Source organism: Canis aureus, chromosome 8 (genome assembly GCF_053574225.1).
Source record: "Canis aureus isolate CA01 chromosome 8, VMU_Caureus_v.1.0, whole genome shotgun sequence".
Classification (NCBI taxonomy): Eukaryota; Metazoa; Chordata; class Mammalia; order Carnivora; family Canidae; genus Canis; species Canis aureus.
This window is the reverse complement of record NC_135618.1, coordinates 6,751,024-6,773,103: the sequence shown is the minus strand read 5'-3', so window position 1 is coordinate 6,773,103 and position 22,080 is coordinate 6,751,024. Positions and strand designations below refer to the sequence as shown.

General features: G+C 39.1%; 2 protein-coding genes and 3 non-coding genes across 17 annotated transcripts in view; all 5 read right to left on the bottom strand.

Moving 5' to 3' along the window:
• The window catches only part of MSH4 (mutS homolog 4), an 80,666-nt gene extending 71,127 nt beyond the window's left edge, over window positions 1-9,539 (bottom strand). For 2 of the 7 annotated variants that reach the window (XR_013384135.1, XM_077905072.1), the window contains exons 1-3: window positions 9,264-9,539; window positions 5,710-5,892; window positions 615-775 (exon numbers count right to left, since the gene is read on the bottom strand). Coding sequence is in view for 5 of the 7 variants with exons in the window: in XM_077905072.1 (XP_077761198.1) it covers window positions 615-775; window positions 5,710-5,892; window positions 9,264-9,516 (597 nt within the window). In the remaining 2 variants the exon portion in view is untranslated. Of the gene's footprint in view, window positions 1-614; window positions 776-5,709; window positions 5,893-8,634; window positions 9,195-9,263 lie in introns of those variants that run through there. The other 5 variants (XR_013384136.1, XM_077905070.1, XM_077905071.1 and 2 more) reach the window with 5 other exon arrangements.
• A 1,787-nt stretch (window positions 9,540-11,326) lies between these two features.
• On the bottom strand, window positions 11,327-21,370 carry RABGGTB (Rab geranylgeranyltransferase subunit beta). Of its 7 annotated transcripts, none has more exons than XM_077905078.1 (9): window positions 21,333-21,370; window positions 19,859-19,966; window positions 18,270-18,467; window positions 17,406-17,511; window positions 16,511-16,563; window positions 16,317-16,427; window positions 14,855-14,980; window positions 12,259-12,412; window positions 11,327-11,898 (listed from the first exon to the last, which is right to left on the bottom strand). In XM_077905078.1, exons 1-9 carry the CDS (start codon window positions 21,333-21,335, stop codon window positions 11,762-11,764), a joined length of 996 nt encoding a protein of 331 aa, XP_077761204.1. In that variant the 5' UTR covers window positions 21,336-21,370; the 3' UTR covers window positions 11,327-11,761. The 7 variants fall into 7 exon arrangements, 5 of the variants coding, with proteins under 5 accessions (XP_077761204.1, XP_077761206.1, XP_077761202.1 ...); XM_077905080.1 differs by lacking the exon at window positions 21,333-21,370 and adding an exon at window positions 20,893-21,304; XM_077905076.1 differs by lacking the exon at window positions 21,333-21,370 and having other exon boundaries at window positions 19,859-20,853.
• On the bottom strand, window positions 18,058-18,129 carry LOC144319827 (small nucleolar RNA SNORD45). Its single transcript, XR_013385537.1, has one exon. It is a non-coding gene; the product is annotated as a small nucleolar RNA SNORD45 (small nucleolar RNA).
• Window positions 19,273-19,354, bottom strand: LOC144319828 (small nucleolar RNA SNORD45). Its single transcript, XR_013385538.1, has one exon. It is a non-coding gene; the product is annotated as a small nucleolar RNA SNORD45 (small nucleolar RNA).
• LOC144319830 (small nucleolar RNA SNORD45) lies at window positions 20,167-20,245 on the bottom strand. Its single transcript, XR_013385539.1, has one exon. It is a non-coding gene; the product is annotated as a small nucleolar RNA SNORD45 (small nucleolar RNA).
• Window positions 21,371-22,080: the final 710 nt, after the last annotated feature.

Sequence of the window (22,080 nt, the reverse complement as noted above, 5' to 3'; positions counted from 1 at the left end):
TATGTACTGAGAAACCATAAAAAGGAATTAGAAAAAAGGAAAAAACAATAAAATGTTAAAAATAACATAGTATATATTTTTAATAATAGAAATTGGGTCAAATAACTTTTTAGAATACAGAGATTAGAAGATTACCTCCATTTTTGTAATTGACAAAAATTCCCATGACAATAGGCCAGTGGCCCAAATTAATGCTAAGTGATAGGCAGTAAAAGCAAGAAGATGTTAAATTATGACTGCCCTAAAAGACCAGGTTCCCTGAACTCTGGAAAATAAAATTCTAATACTGTTCAGTAGAAACAACCCTTTGGCAATAGCATTATTAATATATAATCTTTGGAATGAGTCCAAGAATTATTAATTTGAAGATGTTAATTTTAGAAACTAACAGTAATCTGAAATATTCATATTAACAGCAAAGCATATTATTTTTAGGACAAAATACATTCAAAAAATTAAAATCCAATGTAAAACAATTTTAATTCAGAGCAGCCTACATTGGTGCAATTGTGATTAATCTTTATTCCACAAAAAAGTAAACTAATTAGGAAAGCAGTGACTTGAAAATCCACATAGTGCTCACTCAATCATTTTCTAAGAGTATAAATACTTACCTTTGCATATGTTGTGTTATCTGCAAACTGAGATAATATAATTTGTGGGCTTCTTAAATCAATACTTGCCATTCCGATTTCACCTCTGGCATGTCCTCTACCTTCTACAACAGCTACAATAACTGATGGGGAGTGTGTTGAAACTGCAGATGATGATGTAGCTGTTAAAATTTTTTTAAAAAGAAAATGTATAAACATTAATAACAGTATGTTTTCACATTTTCTTATAAGATCTCAAAACACCAAGTTTAGGACATGACTCTCAATATCCAAGGAAATAATCTTTTTTCTTCATCAAAAAAAACCTTTTCATATCCAGACCAAATAAAAATGTTAATTCTCAAAGTATTTTTGCCAAAACTTCACCTCAAAATTAGAAATAACTTATACATTGTCCTATTTTGCATTTTATTGGAATGGAGTTATGAAGGAACACTGAATTTGGGATCAGAAAGCCTAGATTATTTATCCTTCTCTATCATCTAAAAGCTGTATCAATTTGAGCAAATTACTTCATAATAAATAATCAAAAATCACAAAATGTAGTTACTGCCCTGCCTAATTTAATGGGATTATATGCATTTTATAAAGAATAAAATATTATAACTATAAACTCCAATTAGATGTAATTATATGTGTAATATTGGTTACTTTTTCAATGTGCCAAGAATGTTCTAAATTCTTTATTTGGATTAATTCATTTAATTGTCACAATTCTAGGGGGCCTTGGGTGGTTCAGTCAGCTAAGAGTCTGCCTTCAACTCAGGTCATGATCCCAATGTCCTGGGATCAAGCCCCACATCAGGCTTTCTGCTCAGTGGGGAGCCTGCTTCTCCCTCTCCCTCTGCCTGCTGCTCTGCCTACTTGTGTTCTCTCTCTCTGTCAAATAAATAAGTCTTTAAAAAAAATTGTCACAATTTTATCATATATATATCGTTATTTACTCCATTTAACCTATAAGGAGATTGAAGCATGGGTGGTACTAGTAAAGTCAGACTTTGCACACGGGCAGCCTGAGTCCAGATCTGCTCCTCCTAACCTTTACATATTATTACTGATTTTGAGATCTGTACCGATAAGTTGTTTAACCTTTACAAAACTAACCATTTATTCATCTTTAAAGTGGAAATACCAAACCTTTTTCACAAAGTTGTTGTAAGAATTATATGCAATAATATAGATGGGTTTTTTTGTAAAGTATATGAAATTATTTAAATATGAGACATTATTCATGGATGAAAAAAATGTCAGACTAAAAATATGTAAAATTTTATTGTCCAAAAGCAAACATAATTTTGATTCCCTTGTCAATCTTTCAACAGAACCCATTTCCTCTCTTTTTTCTCCTTGACCTAGATTTTTTTCTACTCTTGTAATACCTACAAAATTATACACTTACGTAATCTTAGTAGTCAATTTAAGAGTTCATTTAAAAATTTGTGTCTAGATCTATAAACTCTCTTGGCCATAAAAGCCATCTTATTTATACATTATAACTGAGTTTATATTAGATCTATGAAGTCAGTTTAAGTTCTGCAATAGAATAAGACCTTTCTATTTTTAATTGGAAAATAAATACCAAGTTCCAGTGGAAATTCAGTACACTCAGAAGACATCTCCATTAAACTTCTAAAGGAACACTTATACTGTTATCTCTGTTGTATGTAATGATATAATGAGCATCCTAGTGCCTAAAGCTTCTTTGTGGGTCTATTATTTCCTTAAAGTGGATCCTTGGAAGTCAATTACTGGAACAAAGGAAAACCACCATCTGTTAAGGATCTCATATATATTGCCAAATTTCTTTCAGAATTCTACCAATTTTTTTGAAGCTTATTTAAGTAATCTCTACATCCAACATGGGGCACAAACCCATGATGAGGTTAAGAGACACATGTCTATTCACTGAGCTCGCCAGGTGCCCATATACCAAGTCTATTTTTTCCAATTTTTGATACCATCAGCAGTATATGGGAAAAACCAATTTTATTGTATGTTTACCCTTACTGCCTTCTGAAATGTATTATTATTACTGAGTAATTTAAAGTACTGACACTTAAATTCGTATTTTTGAAAATTACTATCAAAATTGAACATAACTTAGTATATGCATTTGTTTTCTATATTTCCTTTTGAGATGTTTATGTCTTTTTATATAGGTTTTTACTAAATCTTAATTTTTCCATCTGTTTATAAAAATTTTGTAAATCAATGAAAATGATTTGTAGTTGCTACCAATCTTGATCTGATATCTTAAACACTTCTGCTTTTGTACGATCTTCTTCCTTTATAATTTCTTCCATTGCTTTTCTGCCATGAAACTTCCCTTTCACTGAGCTACTTGATATGCATTGCTATTCTAATTTTTTAAGCTGTTTTGTTCACTTTGATCTTTTGTAGAGAACTCTGAGCAATACCTTTAGTTGTCCACATCTGGAATGAAGTAGTACAGTACCAGAAATACAGATTTAGACTCATTCATACGTAGTTGGTAATGCTCTAGCTGGATAGTCAGGGACTTGGAAGAAATAAGGGTGGAAGAGAGTAACAAGAAAAACTAGGGAAAAAGTATGCAGATGGACCCTCTCTGAATGGGCATAAAGTTTGAAAATATTTGTGTCTCATACAAATGCCCACTAAAGGGCATCTACTATAGAGGAGACCGTTGATAATCAGGTAGACAAAAATGATACACTCTGTGGATGTCAATTAGCCTCTTTTCTCAACACCCCCAGGCATCTTTAATAGGCCTAAGAATAAAGCAGCCATGGTGGCAAGGATATGCACAGGCTCAACATCATGAACTTCCTCTTACCAAGGCCAACCTGGTCAATCACACTGTGGGTACCTAACCTGCCAAAAGCAGAGATGAACATTAAATGCCCCATATAGCACCACTTCGAAGGGAGACAGTAGACTAACCTTTGTCTGGCAAATCTGCACCCTCTGCCATTTAATAGGTTCAATTTCACTTTCTCCAAGGAAATCTATACCCCAGACTTGGGAGATAAGTCCTGAAAAAGTATTGCTTTTTCATACTTGCTTCCAATTCCAAGTATGATCCCTTGGGCTCCTCCTCAGCTATAAGGTAAGCTATAAGCTTTCTTATATCCTATAGTGATTCTTTTATCATAGTTTAGTAATTCTTTATATTAAACCTCCCTTGTTTAAATCACTATATAGTTCTACCTTCCAATTAGATCCATACTGCTATAGTCTCTGCCTTCATGGAGTTTACAGCACAGCAAAGAGGAAAGACAATTAAAATACCAATATTACTAGTAAAATGCAAAGTGAAACGGGAGCACGTAGCAGTGAGACTCAACCTAGACTTGCAGGATAACAGAAAGCTTTCTGAAAGGAGTGATACTTAAGCTTAGTCTTGGGGAATAAATAAGAGCTGACTGTATGAAGAGGGGAAGAAAGAATTCCTAAGCATAGGAAATACCACGTACAAAGGCCTGAGGGTAAAAGTTTAGAAGTCAAAAATTTTTTGAATATATATCATATAGGGCAGCCCAGGTGGCCCAGTGGTTTAGCGCCACCTTCAGCCCAGGGTGTGATCCTGGAGACCCAGGATGGAGTCTCACATCAGGCTCCCTGCATGGAGCCTGCTTCTCCCTCTGCCTGTGTCTCTGCCTCCCTCTCTTTCTCTCTGTGTCTCTCATAAATAAATAAAATCTTTAAAAAATACATCTATATATATATGTGTGATATATATATCATATAAACACTAACCTAAAGAAAAGGAATCGCTATATTAATAGCAAACTTTAAGGCAAAAACTTTATTTAGAGATGAAGAGAGTCATTTCATACTACAATAAAACAATGCTAAATTTTTAGGCTCCTATAAAATAGCTTCAAAATAAGCAAAACAAAAGATTAATAGAACTACTTAGAGAAATAGGTCCACAATCATAATGGGAGATCTTAATATATCTCTACAAAAAGTCTCTAGTCATACAGACTTCAACAACATGATTAAAGAAATGACCTAATAGGGTACCTAGCTGGCTCAGTGGATAGAGAATGTGACTCTTAATCTCAGAGTGATGAGTTTAAGTCCCACACTGGGTGTAGAGTTTATTTAAAAAAAAAAAAAAAGACCTAATAGACATATATAAAACACAATTGTAAGATACTTATAAGTGAAGACAGAACAGTTACTAAAAATGTATAAAATGAAGAACTTCTGTTCATCAAAAAAATCATAAAAAAGGAGAAAGACAAGCCACAAACCTAGAGAAGATATACACAATATATGTACTCATCAGAATATATATTCAGAACATGTATTCTAAATATAAAGAATTCTACAAATCCAGAAAAATAAGCCAAAGAAAAATAGTAAAATACATCAAGTCATTTCACAGAAAAGAAAGAAAGAAAGAAAGAAAGAAAGAAAGAAAAGAAAGAGAAAGAAAGAAAGAAAGAAAGAAAGAAAGAAAGCTAGCTATATAGTCAAAAAGCACACAAAAGATACTCAACCTCATTAATAACCATGAAAATGCAAAATCAGGCTACAGTTAGTATCTTACAACTGTTAGACTGGTAAATATTAGGGAGTCTGACAATACCACATATTGGAGAGGATGTAGATCAACAAGAACTCTCAAACGTTGCTAGTAATAATATATACTGGTAGAAGTACTTAGAAAAACAATAGATCATTATTATCTTGTAAATGTATACATTCACATATTTTGTATCCAAGAAATTCCACTGCATGTACCTTAGAGAATACTTACACATGAAGACCTATTTCATCCATTTTCCCAAGAAAATCTAGTAGATTTAGATAAAAACCAAAATTTAAGTATAAAAAAGCCCTGCACAATAGTACTATCAGGATCAACTTCTCAGAATAGTAAAATAATGTAGACCTGCACTTATTAACAAAAAATATCAGAAACTATGTAGCATTAACTTAACCTCAAATTATGGATATGGGTAAAATGATGTATTTTTCTTTCAGTCATCTGTATCAGCTACAAATACCTTCAAATGAACTTAACTACCCTAATTAATAATTTACAAACCTTAAAATTTTCAAAAGGTCATCTAGGTCAACATTCCACTCATTCTCATTTTACCTGAATATCCCATTTGTGGTGTCCAACTTTTATAACCTGATCTCTGAGGATTCCCAGCAAATAATGGTGTTTTTAGTATTTGAGGATAATTACTATCTCGTGCAGAAGATGAGCTTGTACCAAAAGTAATATCTGATGCAAATGTGTTTTCTGCATTAGATCTTTTGTTTCCAAAGTATGAACCTAAATTCAGAAAATTAAATATGTTACTAAAGATTCAGAATTATTCAATAATGTTTTTAATCACTGTAATTTATATCATGTTCACTTTCTATAAAACTTTATCTGATGACTTTTAAAAACAGCAAATAATGACAAATTTAATGGCATTGTTGATAAATAAACTTGTACTAAAATATAAGGAAAAGTGCTTGTTAACATGCTTCTACAAGCTGAGACTACTCTTGGTAGAATCATAAACTAGCTCCTAACCTTTAAATATACCACGTAGGTTTACTTTGTATAGCAATTACAAGAACTCTTTTCCTCGTTTAACTTGATGAAACTCCCTCCTTCCATGCAAATGGTATAAAAAAGAGTTTTAGATTCACTTGGATTCATTTCCTTATTTAGGCACTTTCCTATTGACATATTACCTATTTTACAGAATTGTCATAAAATTAGAAAGAATATACATAAACAGCCTAGTTTAGTGTCCTGGCAAATAAACATTCTTAAAAATATATATTGGGACTCTTCTCCTATTCCCCTTCACTTCCATGACAACTCTGATTCTCCTTAAACCATTTGCTTTTAATTCACTTTGCCCGATTCTTTTTCCTGTCTGCCTCTGAACTGTTGGCTTCCCAGGGTTCCACACTTTTTCACCTTTTTTCTCAAATTAGCATTATACATCTTTCTGGGCATCTCATTTATTATATTGGTTTCTATTAATATCTACTTCTAGTCATCTATACCCCTCATATATAGCCCTAACTTCTCTCTTAAACTGTAAAGCACAGTTTGGCAAACTTTTTAATAAAGGGCTGGATGGTAAATTTTAGGCTTTGTGGGCCATATCGTCTGTCATAATTATTCAACTCAGACACTATGTTGAGAAAGCAGCCACAGATGATAGTACATGAATAAGGAGCATGGCTGTGGTTCAATAAAACTTTATGTCCAGACACTGAAATCAGAATTTCACATAATTTCCACATGTCGCAAAACATTCTTTTACTTTTTCAGCCCTTTAAAAATGCAAGAACCATTCTTAAGTCTGTACCTGTGTCGTTTAATATAGTAGCTACCGACCACACGAGACTATTGAAGTTAAATAAAAAAATAACGAAAATTAAAAATTCTGTTCACCACACTAGCTACATCTTAAATGCTCAAAAGCTACATTTGGCTGATGGCTACCATATTAGCGCAGATATGAAATATTTCTATCATCACAGAAAATCCTACCAGTGTGGCTCCAGGTCCTTAAATCTATCTTTTGGATGTAAGCTTTTAGATTTCTCTCCAAAACTTTTAAATGTTCGAAAATGAACTCATTTTTCCCTCAAAACTCATTTTTCCCAGTACTGGCCTACTATTGTCACTTAAGTTTTAAAGTCAGGAATCATTCTTAATTCTTTAATCAATCCTCACACCCAATTAGAAGTCTAGTTAAAAAAAAAGTTTTTTAATACCACTAAAATTTCCCTCCATCTCCACTCCTATTAGCCCATTTTAAGCGCATTATCCTCTTCAGGGCTGCAAGTCTCTCAATTGTTCTCCTTGATTCTAGTATTATGCCTCTCTAATCCATTCTTCCCATCGTCACCAGTGATCTTTTCCGAAAAAGAAATTTTCTTTCTCACCATTCCTCAGTGTCTCCCCATACCCATCATGCGATAAAATCAAATTCTTTTATTCAGGTACCAGCAGGAACTGGATGACAGATTCAAACTAAGATACTCCAAGAAGTCTGATAAAGATTTGCAAAGGTGTGGACAGGGTGTAAGGATATCATTATAAAGAAGGTGTATAGAACCAGGACAGTGTGCTCCATTATGTAGACGTAAAGGTACAACGGAAGAGAGCGGTTACCAGGAACTAGGGACAGAAAGGGTTGTTTTCTTGTTCTCAGGTTACTTTTAGACTCTAAGCTCCTTCTGGAAACTTACTCATCTTACTTGCCCTCCAATTTCCTTGACCTTCCTTTAACTGTATCTTATTGTCTTCCTTCCGACCTCAAACACAAGAGTAACTTCCAAACCTGAATTTCTCCTAAGTTTCTCTTCTTAATCCAAGATCCATATACTCAATTGCCTCAGCGTGACCCCATGGATATCCTAGAGGTTCTTCACATTGAACATGTCTGTACACAACTCATTTTCCCTCTAAAAGTTGCCTCTCTTACAAAACCCACTTTATCTGGAAATAGTACTACCAACTGGCCAGTCACCAAAGCCAGAATTTGATGCAATAATTCACACATAAAATAATGAGAGCCTATAATGGTACAGACACAAGGGGAAAATAATTATTTAAAAGATAAAGATGGGCAGCCTGGGTGAGGCTCAGCTGTTGAGTGCCACCTTCAGCCCAGGGTATGATCCTGGAGACCCAGCATCGAGTCCCACATCGGGCTCCCTGCATGGAGCCTGCTTCTCCCTCTGCCTGTGTCTCTGCGTCTCTCTCTCTCTCTGTGATTCTCATGAATAAGAAAAAAATAATAAAATAAAAATAAATAAAAATAAAATAAAATAAATAAAATAAAAAGATGGGGGACACCCAGGTGGCTCAGAGGTTTAGCCCGCCTTCAGCCCAGGGTGTGATCCTGGAGACCCGGGATCGAGTCCCATGATGGGCTCCCTGCACGGAGCCTGCTTCTCCCTCTGCCTGTGTCTCTGCCTCTCTCTCTCTCTGTCTCATGAATAAATAAATAAAATCTTTAAAAATAAAAATAAAAACAATGAAAGATAAAGACAGGACCTAAAAGACAAAGACAGGACTTCTTAACTGGCTGGCTGTTGTGAGTTAACTGTGGAAGTCCTACAGGTCTCTAAGCCTCAGGCAACGCGGTGGTGAAGGAAAAGAACCCGGTTTAGGGACTGGAGGGCTGGATCTACTCGTACTACTCGTAAGCCAGGTGCGCACTGCATTTGTACCAGCGCGAAGTAGGAATCTGGAGCCCGGGGGTCAGAGCGGCGGTCACAACCCACAAGCGGCCTAGAGAAAGAAACTCATCTCTAAGGCCAAACCGCAGCTTGGGAAGGGCTGCAGGCGCGCAGGGCAGGTCTCTGGAAGGTAAGAGAGGCACAGGGCGGAGCGGCGTTCGGGAAGCCCGGGGCCGGGAGGACACCGAGGACACGGGCGACCGGGAAGCCAACAGCGGTGCGGCCCGTCACCTCCTCGCCCCGCGCCGCGCCGCGGTGGGCACAGGGGCGCGTCCCGGCCCGGAGTCCCAACACGAAGGAGCCAGCCGAGCTGCGCGGGAGGACGGAGGCCGAGGACTTAAATGTGTTCAGGTGAGGAGAGGCCCGCTCACGGGTCCTGCCGCCCCCGCCCCCGCCCCCGCCCCCCCCGCACCTGCGCCCGCCCCTCCCCCCCGCGCTCCTCGCCTTGCGCTGGCTGCGGCCGACACGGGCCGGGGCCGCGGGCGCTGCTGCTCGGGCCCGGGGGCGAGGACGAGGCCGAGGCCGAGGCCCGCGCGCAGGGGCGGCTCCGAGGGGTCTCCCGGCGCCCACCGTCGGGGCCAGCACCCGGGGGCCCCGCGCCGCCCAGGGCCGGGGAAGCCGCGGGGCCCGACGGCGAGCCTGAGGAGCCCTCGGGCCTCAGCATCCGCAACAAGCTGCCCGGGCAGAGGCCAGACATGCCGGAGCGCGCCCTCGCCCTCGCCCTCACCGGCCGCGCGGGCGTCGCCGCGAAAGGGCGGGAACGCAGTGCGCAGCCGCAGAGCCGGCAGAGCCGGCAGAGCCCGGCGCGCAGGCGCAGCGGGTCCCAGCGTCGCCCCGCCCCCCGCCCGGCCCCGCCCCGCCCCTCACAGCCCGGCCCCGCCCCTCACAGCCCGCACCCCCGCCGCAGGCTGCGGCTCTGGGCTTCGTCGGACCTCGCTCTCCTCCATCTGCAAGGATCAGCTGTAATCGGAGATCGCTCTCCTCAATCTCCAAGGGTCACCTGAATGGAATTCTTCAGAGCCCATCAAGGACCATCCAACTTGGTACACCAGTTATTCTTACAGCACTGTATTTTACCAAAAGTGTGTGGTGCTTTTTAGTGTTTCCCACACACCCCCAAACACACGAAGCTTCTTTTTTAAATTTACACACTGTCCATCACTGGACACCCAACGCCAATGACGGTGTAAACAAATTCAGTGTTCAGCTCACTTAACAGTTGCTCTTACAGGGAAAACACAGAAAGGAGCCATTAGCCTCCTACAGCTTACATATCAACAAGGCGGTTATTACAAGGTATTTGCCCATTAAGCATAGGACTGTATGCACAGCACCCTAAGGACCAAGTCAAGAACGGAGATCGCTCTCAGATCCCAATTTCTCATATTGTAGGTACAAATTAATTAGGAAGAGACCATACAAATCCAAACTCTGCAACAAAGGACCTTCAGGTAATTAAGTTGTGCCTACTTGTTTGTCTAGAGTATGGATAATACCAACTTCAGAAAAGCTGGGACTGAGAAAATAAGTACTCTACTGTACACTACATATCAACCCTACTTCAATTTAAAAGACCTGAATTCATGCAATTGCTAAATTCTCAGTAGATCAGGTGTCTAGAAGAGCATGGTGACTGGATTCCTACATGAGGACTACCCACATGATGACTGGATTCCTCAAAACACCTTCAAAAAATTCAAATACCATTTAAATAAGATTATATTCAGGGCACCTGGGTGGCTCAGTCAAGCAAGCATCAGCCTTCAGCTCCTGTCATGATCTCCAGTAGAGCCCATGCTGCATCGGGCTCACTGCTCCTTGGGAAGCCTGCTGCTCCCTCTCCCTCCCTCCACCTGCTGCTCCCCCTGCTTGTGCACTCTGATAAATAAAATCTCTAAAAATGTTATGTTCCATCATCCAATTCCAAACTTTCAGAAATAGTGCAATTCACCCTCTTTAAATCAGTGAACTATCAAAACAATGGTAGACATTTCAAGAATCTCACGTAAGCATCTTTCAACAATGTTAAAATTGATCTTGGTGAGTGATGTCCAAGTGAACTCTACCCTCCCTGTGGGGTTTGAATTAACCACCCCAAGACCAATAGTGGCAGGACTACCAACTAAGCCAGCCAGGAGCCCCACTAATCATTATCCTTAAAACTACTAGAGTCATTGCCAACACGCCTGAGAAAATTTCGGCTTCTATTTCCAGAAAAATGTTCACTGAACTACTTTATTTTCACCGAAGAATGTAAAACTCTCAGAATTCTTATACTCATTTTAGTCTTTTGGAAAAAAGACTCAAAAAATGTTGTGGAAAACTATCAACTTCTATTTCCTTAAAGGCTAACAATTCCCTCGGTACTTAACTGGTACATTCTGATATAAAACGTTTTAAAAACAAGAATGTAGTCTAGACTGCAGTCCTATTCTAAGATGGTGAAATGAATCATTAACCTAAATTAGTGATCAGTTCAGAGTAACCATTAACTTATGAAACAGTCCCAAATTTCAACAGCCATTTATTCTGGTGAATCTTTTAATTCATATATGGATAGGTTTATCATTTTACATTCTCATTGATACAGGTCAATTTACATTAACCATTATTATATGACATGAAAGAAGCACATGGGAAAATCAAGTAGAACACAGGACTTAAACTTTAAGTCAATAGTTTACTGTTAAGGAAACATACAAATAAATACACTTAAGCAGAAACAAAATACTGTACTCAGGATAACAGCATTGCAGGAAAAAAATCTAAAACTGAAGATAAAGATCTTTATTTTACAGTATGTATAATTACATAATTTATTAAAATTAATACAATTCATATACAAAATAGTGACACAGTAGTCATTAAATTTGAGAAGCACTTTACAGAAATGTTAAGATGGCAAAACTATACTAACCATTATCTCGTATCTCCATCAATGTCTAGCTCACTAGTTCAGGCTGAACATTGACTCTCCGAAGCACTTCTTCAGGCATGCAAAAAACAGGACTAACAGGTTTAATCTGTTCTTCTCCCAAAAGTGACAATCCAGCAATTCCAAATAAAGTATGAAAAGGATCTACCTATTTAAAAAATAAGAATTTATAGAGTATTACAAAAACGAAAACTTCTAAAACCCTACTTCTGAACAAATTATATTGGGTTCCATTATATTTTTACTTAAATAATTGCTTAAAATTTTCTGAAATAAAAATGACTTTAAATTGTTTTTTTTTAAAATATAGAACCTTTACCATACTCTTTTTGACAATTTCTATGAACTTGTTTTATACCCTCATATATTCTCCAATAAAAATTAACAGAAAAGTATCCTGCTTTTTTAAGCAATACTTTGATTATCAACCATTTCTAAGTCTGTAAATGCCAGAAAAGTAACTTAAACCAACATAACTATTATATGAACATGTCAGAATTATACTTGCCATGTCTCCTGGTCGGTCTGCAAATCCTCCTGTTTCTTCATCTTGACATGCTAAAATGAAACTTCGCAGTTTCTCTCCATCAATCCAATGAAGCCTTCCAATTATCTTTAGGGAAGCCAACACCCACCACGAATAGCAGACATCTGGTAACTAGGAGAAAAAAAAACACAGTTGCCACCATTTTAGTTTCTATTCTAAACATGAGGTGGTGGTGGGGATTAGGGATATGCTGACATGCAGTTCAAGATGTTAAAATCCATGAATACAATTACTCAGAATTAAAGATGATCACTGGAAAAAAGACCAAACATTTCAATCCACATCTATGCTAAATGTTTCATAGTTTAGGTACTCAGTGACAACCCTCCCTATACATTGTATCTGCAATGAAACCAACAAACTGGTGGTTAAAACCCATGAAATCCATGGTGACATATATTCTGTTTCCCTAAGAAGAGCATTTTCAACAAGTGCTGTCCAGACAGGCATATACTTTCTTAAAAATAATCTAAAGCTCGGCTGCTCAAAACATGGGTCACTTGAGTTTAAAGTTGCAGAGTATCTCATTTTTTATTCAAGAATCATTTCAACAAAATCAATGGGTGAGGGCAGCCTGGGTGGCTCAGTGGTTTAGCACCGCCTTCGGCCCAGGGTGTAGTCCTGGTAGACCTGGGATTGAGTCCCGCCTCATTGGGTTCCCTGCGTGGGGCCTATCCTTCTGCCTGTGCCTGTCTCTGTGTCTCTTGAGTAAATAAATAAAATCTTAAAAAAAAAAAAAAATCAATGGGTGATTCACAGGCACATTAAAAGTTGTCCTACCTAAGTGTAGATTCCTGGCAATCCCAAACCTGATCCATTTTCTAACTTAAAAGTTGCCCAGGTTTTTCATTGGACCTTAACTAGCTAGAAAACTACCTGTGGCTATTTCCCCACTCAACTTATTCCTAAATATTAAGCAAGCAAAGCTAAAACAAAAATACAATCCCAGATAAAAGCACCACCATGCCATATCATATTCTTGGCCAAGGATCCAGCAGGATATAGCCCTGGAGTCAAACCTAGACTACAACCAAGTTTCTTTATAGGTTTAAGTGGTTTTTTAAAAATACAAAGTCTTAAAAAAACACCACCACAGTCTTGTAATAGGAAAATCATAAGAAATTCAAATGTATCATATAATTTTACTGAAACAAAGGTATGCTCACTGGTTTCTTATGGTCTATGGCACCATCTGCTCTTCAGGATAGTTACGTACTTGCCAACAAGATTCTATGTTCTACAGAGCTGAAAACATTTACTACCTGGCCTTTACAGACCCAATTTAGAACATAATATGTGAGAGCTAAAGAGAACTGCAGACTTGGATAGGAAGGTTTAATTTCCTTTTCTCCAAATCAAAGTGTCAAAATTGGGTTTTTCTAAAAAAACTTAATAAGCATTTTAAATAAAAATTTTGTGACATAATTTAAAAAAAAAATCATTGATTTGGTAAATTGTCCTCTCACATCCATGAGGAGACATGGAGATTTCTGTACAAGATACGTGTTCATTCAACAGTACTTTTGGTGTCCCAGATGTAAATAAAGCTTTTAATGCAGGACTGATTTCTTCCTGGTATAGATCTAGAACTAAATGTTCAAGGAAACAGCTTCGTTTCATTCATTTTTTTTAAGGCCTCTAAGAACAACATTTATTGTCTTATTAGGGACTAAACAAAGAAACAAGTTCCCAGGCTGATCTTCAGCTTTCCTAAGTCCATATGGTCATGGTTCATGGTTCAAAAGTAGCATGTATCCAGGGTGGGGTAGGGAGGACAGCATCATTCTGGAAGTGCCCACCACCATAGATCTCCGTCTCTGCTCTGGGGTGTGTCCAGAGCTGGATGGATGTGGCTAAGAGCCAGCCATGGCAGGTAGCCGTCCAGTGTTCTGTAGTGCCCTGTTCTCTGGAGGCTGACTGACTTCTGGCTGGTGGATGATGGCTCCTATGCAGAAAGGTCTAAATCTGTTTCCAAAGTGTTCTGGGCTCTAGATGAGTGGCTGTGTTGAGAGCAGGTCCAGCTCAGTAGCCCAGACTAGAAAGTAGTTCCCAGTTGAAATATATACTGTCCCACCAGGGCTCCTCCAGCTTAGGGTAGAAAGGGAGCAGCCATGGCCCCAAATCTTTTGAGCTCAGAGGCAAAGGCAGTGGGCACCACCACTTCTGCAGACTCCCAAGCCTTCTTCACACAGTGGCAAATTTTTATATACTTTAAAAATTCAAACTATGTCTGAATACAAATATAAATAAAGCTAAGAGCGTTTGCCATTTTTTTGGTTTTCCTTCAGATAACTCCAGATGCTACTTCAGGACAGGAAGATTAGAAGACAGCTTTGTCATAAAAAGAGCTATCAGAAGGTAGCAAACCCATCTTTGCTTCAAGAGTCTTATAAGTATCTCCACTCTAGTTGTTTTACTTTCGCCCAGGACATTTTTTAGGAAGTACAACTGAAAAATTGCAATGAGGGGAGGGGCAAAAGCACATTATCAGTTTACAAGAAGCTATTGGAATTAAAAAGCTATTAGAACACAGTGTATCTTATGAAACAATACCTTCTCGGGCCTTCCATTGAGTCCACCTGATGGTAACTGTCGTTCACAAAGCCACCAACCGAGTAAATCAGAATTTACTTGATGCAACTGGCTAGTAATAGCCAGAAATCCTGTGCAACAATAGATCTAAAATTACAGACATAAAGTATATGTGTATAATAATTTTTCAATTGTAACATAGTGATAAAAACTACTCAATTAAAATGCCATTTTATGTCTAAAAATCTGCTGTTAACAAGTCAGAATTGCAAACATAACTATCTGAACAAATCCAAACATACTAATTCTAGGATCCAAATCTGCAATGAAATTCTACTGGCAACATTTCCTCATGGCTAAAAGCAAAGTTTTTTAAAAAGGTTTTTGGGGCGCCTGGGTGGCTCAGTCGGTAAATGTCTGCCTGCCTTTAGCTCGGGTCATGATCCTAGAGTCCTGGGATCAAGCCCCAGGTCAGGCTCCCCCTGCTCCTGCTCTGTCAAATAAATAAAATCTTAAAAAAAAGTGTTTTTTTTTTGTTTTTTTTGTTTTTTTTTTTTTAAGTAATCTCTCCACACCCTACATGGAGCCTTGAATTTGCAACTCAAGATCAAGGGTCTCATGCTCTACTGACAGTGCCAGCCAGGTGGCTCTTAAAGCAAATTTTATTTTACCTTTTACATATACAATATATAATAGTACAAATACTATTTATCTCTCTAGCATAAGCAAATAAGTGTTCAGGATAGGTAGGGAACTGAATGTTCCATCTACTTAGTTAAAAACTAATGGTCCTCTATGGTAGAGACCTTTGATAATCTTCAAGCAAGTGCCAATAGAGGAAACTTAATTTTGTTAAAAAAAAAAAAAAAACTAATGGAAAATAGGAACATCTGGATGGCTCAGTTGGAGCACAGAACTTGATCCCAGAGTTGTTGAGTTTGAGCCCTATGTCCGATGTACAGATTACTTAAATAAATAAAACTTGGGGGGCGGGGCAAGGGAGTGACTAATGGTAAATAAAAACATCTCTCTTTTTTAAAGATTTTATTTATTCATGAGAAACACAGAGAGAGAAGAGAGAGCCAGATACACAGGCAGAGGGAGAAGCAGGCTCCACGCAGGGAGCCCAATGTAGGACTCGATCCGGGACCCTGGGATTATGCGGAGCCAAAGGCAGGTGCTCAACAGCTGAATCACCTGGACATCCCAAAAATGTTATCTTTAATGGTAACAAATCTACTTAGGTTTGCCTGGGCCAAAAGCTTCCACCAACAGGTAATGTATATAAAACAAGCTACTGTAAAAATGCCTTCCTTTATCTGCATTTAAGCAATTCTTACATAACATCTCATGTTACATTAATTTTAATTAACTTCATTCATATATAAAAGACACCCAAACTGCTTTTAATGTTATTTTCCCAGTTTACCACACTACTTATCCCTTCAAAACTGACATATTTTAATCTGCATTAATAAATTACCTGCCCAGCATGGGATTCAGAACCTGGCCTGCAACCAAATCCACCATCAAAGTTCATACACGATAAAACAAATTCAATTGCCTTTTCCACATTAATAGCGTCTAGCTTCCCCTACAAACAGAAAAAATAAGCCTATTGAATTCCAAAATAATCACGGGTACTTTAATTATTCCAATACAATATTCAAAACTTACCAACAGAGCCAAGGTTGCCACCGCACAAAAAGAGAATCTTGTATCTATTTCTCCTAAAAGAAAAAGGAATCAAATGAAAACTAAGTGCTCCTAGAGGTATCTGATCCTAGTACATAATGCCAGTTAACTAAAAACAAACTGTACAACTACCATGGTTAAACTTCCAAGAGTTCAAGCTTAACATTTACTTTTAAATCGCCAGGAGGAAAGCTAAATCACAAGTAAATGACTTCTAAGAAAATCAAGAACTAGAAAATTGTCAAAAATACAGCAAATTATCTTAAGTTGCTTAGAGCATCAAAAAGGGAAAATAACAGAGAACCAAAAGGACTATTCAATTTCTAAGAGGACAATAAACTTACCCTATTACATAAAAGTAGATTTTCACATCCCATGAAGCAGCTGGTCTCTCCGGCCTGCACTGTATTCAGCCCTAAAGCAGAGATTATCTACATTTATCAAGTATAGTACTATTCCCTCCCTCCACTCAAATATCTAGTAAGTTTGTAAAGTTTTTTGAGTATTTCTCCCTTGTCAGTAAATAGTTTGTGTAAAAAAAAAAAAAAAGAAAAGAAAAAAAAAAACTTTACAAAGCCACCAAATAGTGGGGGAAAAAATTTCACCTACCTCATCTCTTAGACTGGCCCCCTCTGTTCCAGTTCTCCTGTATGCTGATATAACTAGCACAGTGCATGCTGGAACTTCCAGCAGACCATTTAACTTCAGTAAGACCAGCTGCTTAGTGGGACCTGAAAAGATCAAAAACTTAAAAATCTCCTTATAATTATTAGCAAAGCCTCCTAAAAACTTCCAACAAACCTTATCACTACAATAAACACCAAAACAGAGATTCTAATATTGGTATTCTGGGTAGCATGGATTAGATGGACATTACCCCATATATCTCCAGCAAAAGAACCATCTTCTTTCTGTAGACTCTGAACATATTCCACAACTTTATTTACATCAATAACATTAATACTATCATACAGAGTAAGAATCTGTAATAAAAAAAATAAGTAAATATGTCAACACTGCTAAGTTTGTTCTGATTTTCTTCAACTACCTTTTCAATCTTCAAGCATAACTTTGTTCATACATACTATGAACTTTTTAGAAACGTGCAGACTTTCTACTTTGCCACAGTATCAACCCAAACCAGTAACATAAATCATTTCCTACATATAAATTGTAACTTAGCATTGCAAAACTTTTATATTTTTACTAACTTACACGTACTGAAGTAGACTTTAAAACCATAATTCTGGGGCAGCCCGGGTGGCTCAGCGGTTTAGCGCTGCCTTCAACCCAAGGGCCTAATCCTAGAGATCCGGGATGGAGTCTCCCGTCAGTCTCCCTACATGGAGCCTGCTTGTGTCTCTGCCTGTCTCTCATGAATAAATAAAGTCTTAAAAAAAAAAAAAATTCTTAAAAGAAACAAACATACACAATTCTGGATATTCACTATTATCAAAATTAAAACATTTAACTCCACTTGGTGATTTTCAAATTATTTATATATACTGAAAATAAACATTTTACCATTCAAGGTCTCAGTGTAATCTTACAATTGACATCAACTTTGGATTCAGCTAATACATGCCATCACATCATTGACCTTGTAGAATACAGGCTTTGTTTGAGAAGATTAGGTAAACTTTTTGACATTAATTTTGTCACGTTACTAATACCCAATTCAATTTCTCCATTCTCAGGTAAAAGAATACAGCAAGACTGCTAAATCTTAGGAAGTATTTACCTGGACAGCACTTAGAGTGTACAAAAGATGGGGGTCATGTCCAATACTAGCACTTATTCCACCACACTCATGTTGACATGACTTAATGAAGGTCAGAATTTCTTCTCTATTCATCCGATGTAGTTGTCCCATCAGATCCATCACAGTCAGACCCCAATAGATCCCACTCATTCTCAAATATTCAGACATACAGTATTCCTGAAATACACAATTACTTCTATGTGCCAGTTTGAATCGATGCAGGGTCAAAGTGATAAAACACATAAAACTAGCCACACTTACTGTTTAATTCAATTGATCCTAACATCAGTATTTATTTTAAATTTGTGGCTCTCAAATTTGGGGGAATGGGGAGTAGTATCAGAGATGCAGATAATAAACACATCTGTCAATGACCAGACAAATAGGACTTTAATTCCTAAGAGCCAATCAGAAGCAGAAGTAAAAAATATACCAACTTTTCTCAAGTTTGGGAGAAAGTATTTTCTTTCAGAGTATCCACTACTATTAGACATCCATCCTACTAATACATGGACTATGTATTACTACCTATTAGTAATGATACAACCTCTTGAAAACCAAAATGGCCATGGTATGCAGAAGTCAGGCATAAAAACTGATACAGAGAATAGTCCAGAAATAAATTTTTGCTAGTCCCATGTTCCGGTTTTCAATCAGGTGAATAGTCTCAATAGTTTGCTGTGAACCCATATTCTGGGTTTAGTCAATCAGCTGGTGAGCACTAGATAAAAAAGGCAGGGATAAGTCAAGACCTAACCCTTTAACTAAACATCCAGGGAAAAAATAAACATGGTCCTAACAACTCCATCAAGGTTATGGAAATTCAACAAGTCACAAATTCATCAATACCAGAGGTTTCCCAACATGGTAAATTAACCCAGTTGTTTAGACACTACAAGGAAAAATACTGACTTCCAGCTTCATTACTTTTTTTCTAAGAATGTCCCAGAGAAGAAGTTTGAACTGAGGGTAAAACTTTTTCAAGGTCTCAGCGTAATTCTAGAGCTTGTGTTATCACACATCAGCCGTTTAGTCAGGTAATACATGCCAACACATCACTGACCTTGCAAGTAATACCTCAGCTACAAAAGTACAGGCCTCTTCTGTAGCTCAAACCTCTTTTAAGAATCTGGGCAGATGGGGAATCTATTCTGTCTTGCAAAGCCTCTAAGATCCATGGCTAATTCTGATAAACCCTCAACCTCAGGTGGCCAAAGCTACACACACTGCACTTCAAGGATCTTCAGTCCTTGGCAAGCAAGAGTTAGCATTTAAAAAAAAAAAAAACAAACAAACAAACACACACATGGACTGTAGGGCAGCCTGGGTAGCTCAGCGGTTTAGTGCTGCCTTCGGCCCAGGGTCTGATCCTGGAGACCCGGGATCGAGTCTCACGTTGGGCTCCCCGCATGGAGCCTGCTTCTCTGCCTCTCTCATGAATAGATAAAGAAAATCTTAAAAAAAAAAAAAAAAAAAAAAAAAAAAAACATGGGCCACACATACAGACCTACTTAATGTTTGTGCACTCACTTCTTCAAAATAAACGTTCAACATGAACTCATACGTACATAATCATCTTTCTTGGAGCCATAGGACGCGATATAATCCGCATGCTTCTCTAACAGCAGCGTGTCAGGTGCATCTGACTTGATGATAACATCCTTCTGCGGTGTGCCCTTTCCAAATAAAAAGCAGGGACTTAATAACTTTTTCTCTTTTAATGCCTGACCCCAGTGCACATACCCAATATACATCAGAACTTTTTTCACTCGGATCCCATCTTGCCACACGCCAACTTTCTGTTTGAAAAGCCGCCACCTCATCTGCCTCGAAGCAACCTGAGCCCTGAGGCTCCTGCAAAGATTCGGGTATTTCTCAGGTCTCAGAGTAATTCTAGAACTGAAGGAGTAATCACCAACTGCAGATTCAGAATACATGCCAGCTCATCATCGACCCAAGACCATTTTCACCCTCCTCTGCGGCTGCTTCTCTCTCACTTAAGAGTCCTAGTAAAATCAACAAACACCAAAAAGGACATCCGAGCTTCCCAGTTGAGGACGACCTAAAAGCTTGCACGCCGCACAAAGTGGCAACCCTACAATCAGATCGTGGCCAGCCCAGGATTTACAGTCCAGTTCTCTGGGGACCGTTCTAGGGATCCTCGCCTATTCGGTTCATGCTCATGCTCCTCGGGCCTCCTCGCCCCCAGCTTTTAGTCTTCATTTCTTCGTATGCAACAAGCCTTCCGGAAACCAGGCTGCTGCTCTGTGGTCGCCTGCTCACTTCTCATCCTAGCTCCTTGTGATCGAGGCAGCAGTTCACTCCCTGCAAGTGGTGCATCATGACCACCACCGAGAAAAGAGAATCTGGTGGATTGCCATCGGATCCCGTTTAAAATTTACTGCATGGGGACGCCCGGGTGGCTCCGCGGTTGAGCACCTGCCTTCGACCCAGGTCGTGACCCCTGGGGTCCTGGGATCGAGTTCCACGTTGGGCTCCCTGCGTGGGGCCTGCTTCTCCCTCTGCCTGTGTGTCTGTGTGTGTGTCTCATGAATAAAAAAATAATAATAGTAAAATTTAAAAATAATAAGATAAAATTTACCGCATCTTCAAAGACAGTACCGGTGAGGACTTTGTAGATTCTGAGCCCACAGACACATAGGAAATTTTTTTTAAAAAATTATTAAAAAATAATAAAGGAGCAGCAGCACCGACTGCCCAAGGCTTTTTTTTTTTTTTCTTCTTTCTTTTTTTCTTGAGTTGTTAAGAAATCGGGCCGGCGAATCTTGAGGCCTGCCTGTTAGGAGGAAGCCTAGATAAAATTAGAGGCCGCGAGGTCCGCAGGAAACGCTGAGTAATACTTCACCCTCCCTGTGCCCGGAAAAAAGAAAGAAAGAAAAAAAAAAAAAGCAAGTTCCAAGGCCCGCGCCTCCCCCGACCGCTCCCCGACTCTCGCTCAACCACCCTCAGTCAGGGACCGGCCGCGCGGGCCCGCGGCAGCCACACCGCCCCGGCAGCGCCGCGCGGCACCACCTCACTCACCATGACTGAGACCGGAAAGAGAACTCGGGCGCGCTCCGCGGCGGATTTAGGCGGCGCGCGCCTGCGCAGAAAGCTCCCGCCGGGGCCCTCGCGGGCAGCGGCATAGCTGACCGCGCTCCCGCCTGCAGCGAGGAGCGGCTGCGCGGCTGCCCGAGGACCCCGCCGGCTGCGCGGGGCTGTCCTCGCCGCCTGAGCGCAAATCCTCGGGCACCTGCCGCCCTCTGGCTCGTGGTGCCTCCGCGCCCTTGAGCCGTCGCGAAGTCTCAAGCGATGTTTAAGGGCCTGAATGGCATGCATAAATAAATAAATAAATAAATAAATAAATAAATAAATAAATAAATAAATAAATGAATGAATGAATGAATGAATGAAAGAAAGAAAGAAAGAAAGAAAGAAAGAAAGAGAAAGAAAGAAAGAAAGAAAGAAAGAAAGAAAGAAAGAAAGAAAGAAAGAAAAGAAAGAAAGAAAGAAAGAAAGAAAGAAAGAAAGAAAGAAAGAAAGAAAGAAAGAAAAAGAAAGAAAGAATTTGTTCTTGAGGCCCCTCGTGAGTCCGAAGATCTGAAGTGGGTGGTAATTAGGAGGATTTTTGCACGCAAGGAATTGTTCGATAAGCCCAATAACTTCGATTTTTCCCGGCCCCGGCTGCGGCTGTCTCCCCCGCTCCCTCCGTGTGTGCCTCGAGGGCTACGACCTGCACGTGCTGTGGATTGCTTTCTGCAAAAGAAACACCCGCGTGCTTTCCGCGAGC

Excerpts from the sequence above, each read along its gene's own strand:
- RABGGTB (XM_077905076.1), bottom strand. The coding sequence starts at position 20,227 with ATGTATTCTGAATCTGCAGTTGGTGATTACTCCTTCAGTTCTAGAATT. Across the intron at positions 14,981-16,316 it reads CTGAATCCCATGCTGGGCAG|ATCTATTGTTGCACAGGATT; the intron begins GTAATTTATTAA and ends CTGTAATTTTAG. Across the intron at positions 12,413-14,854 it reads TCAATGGAAGGCCCGAGAAG|TTACCAGATGTCTGCTATTC; the intron begins GTATTGTTTCAT and ends TTTTTCTCCTAG.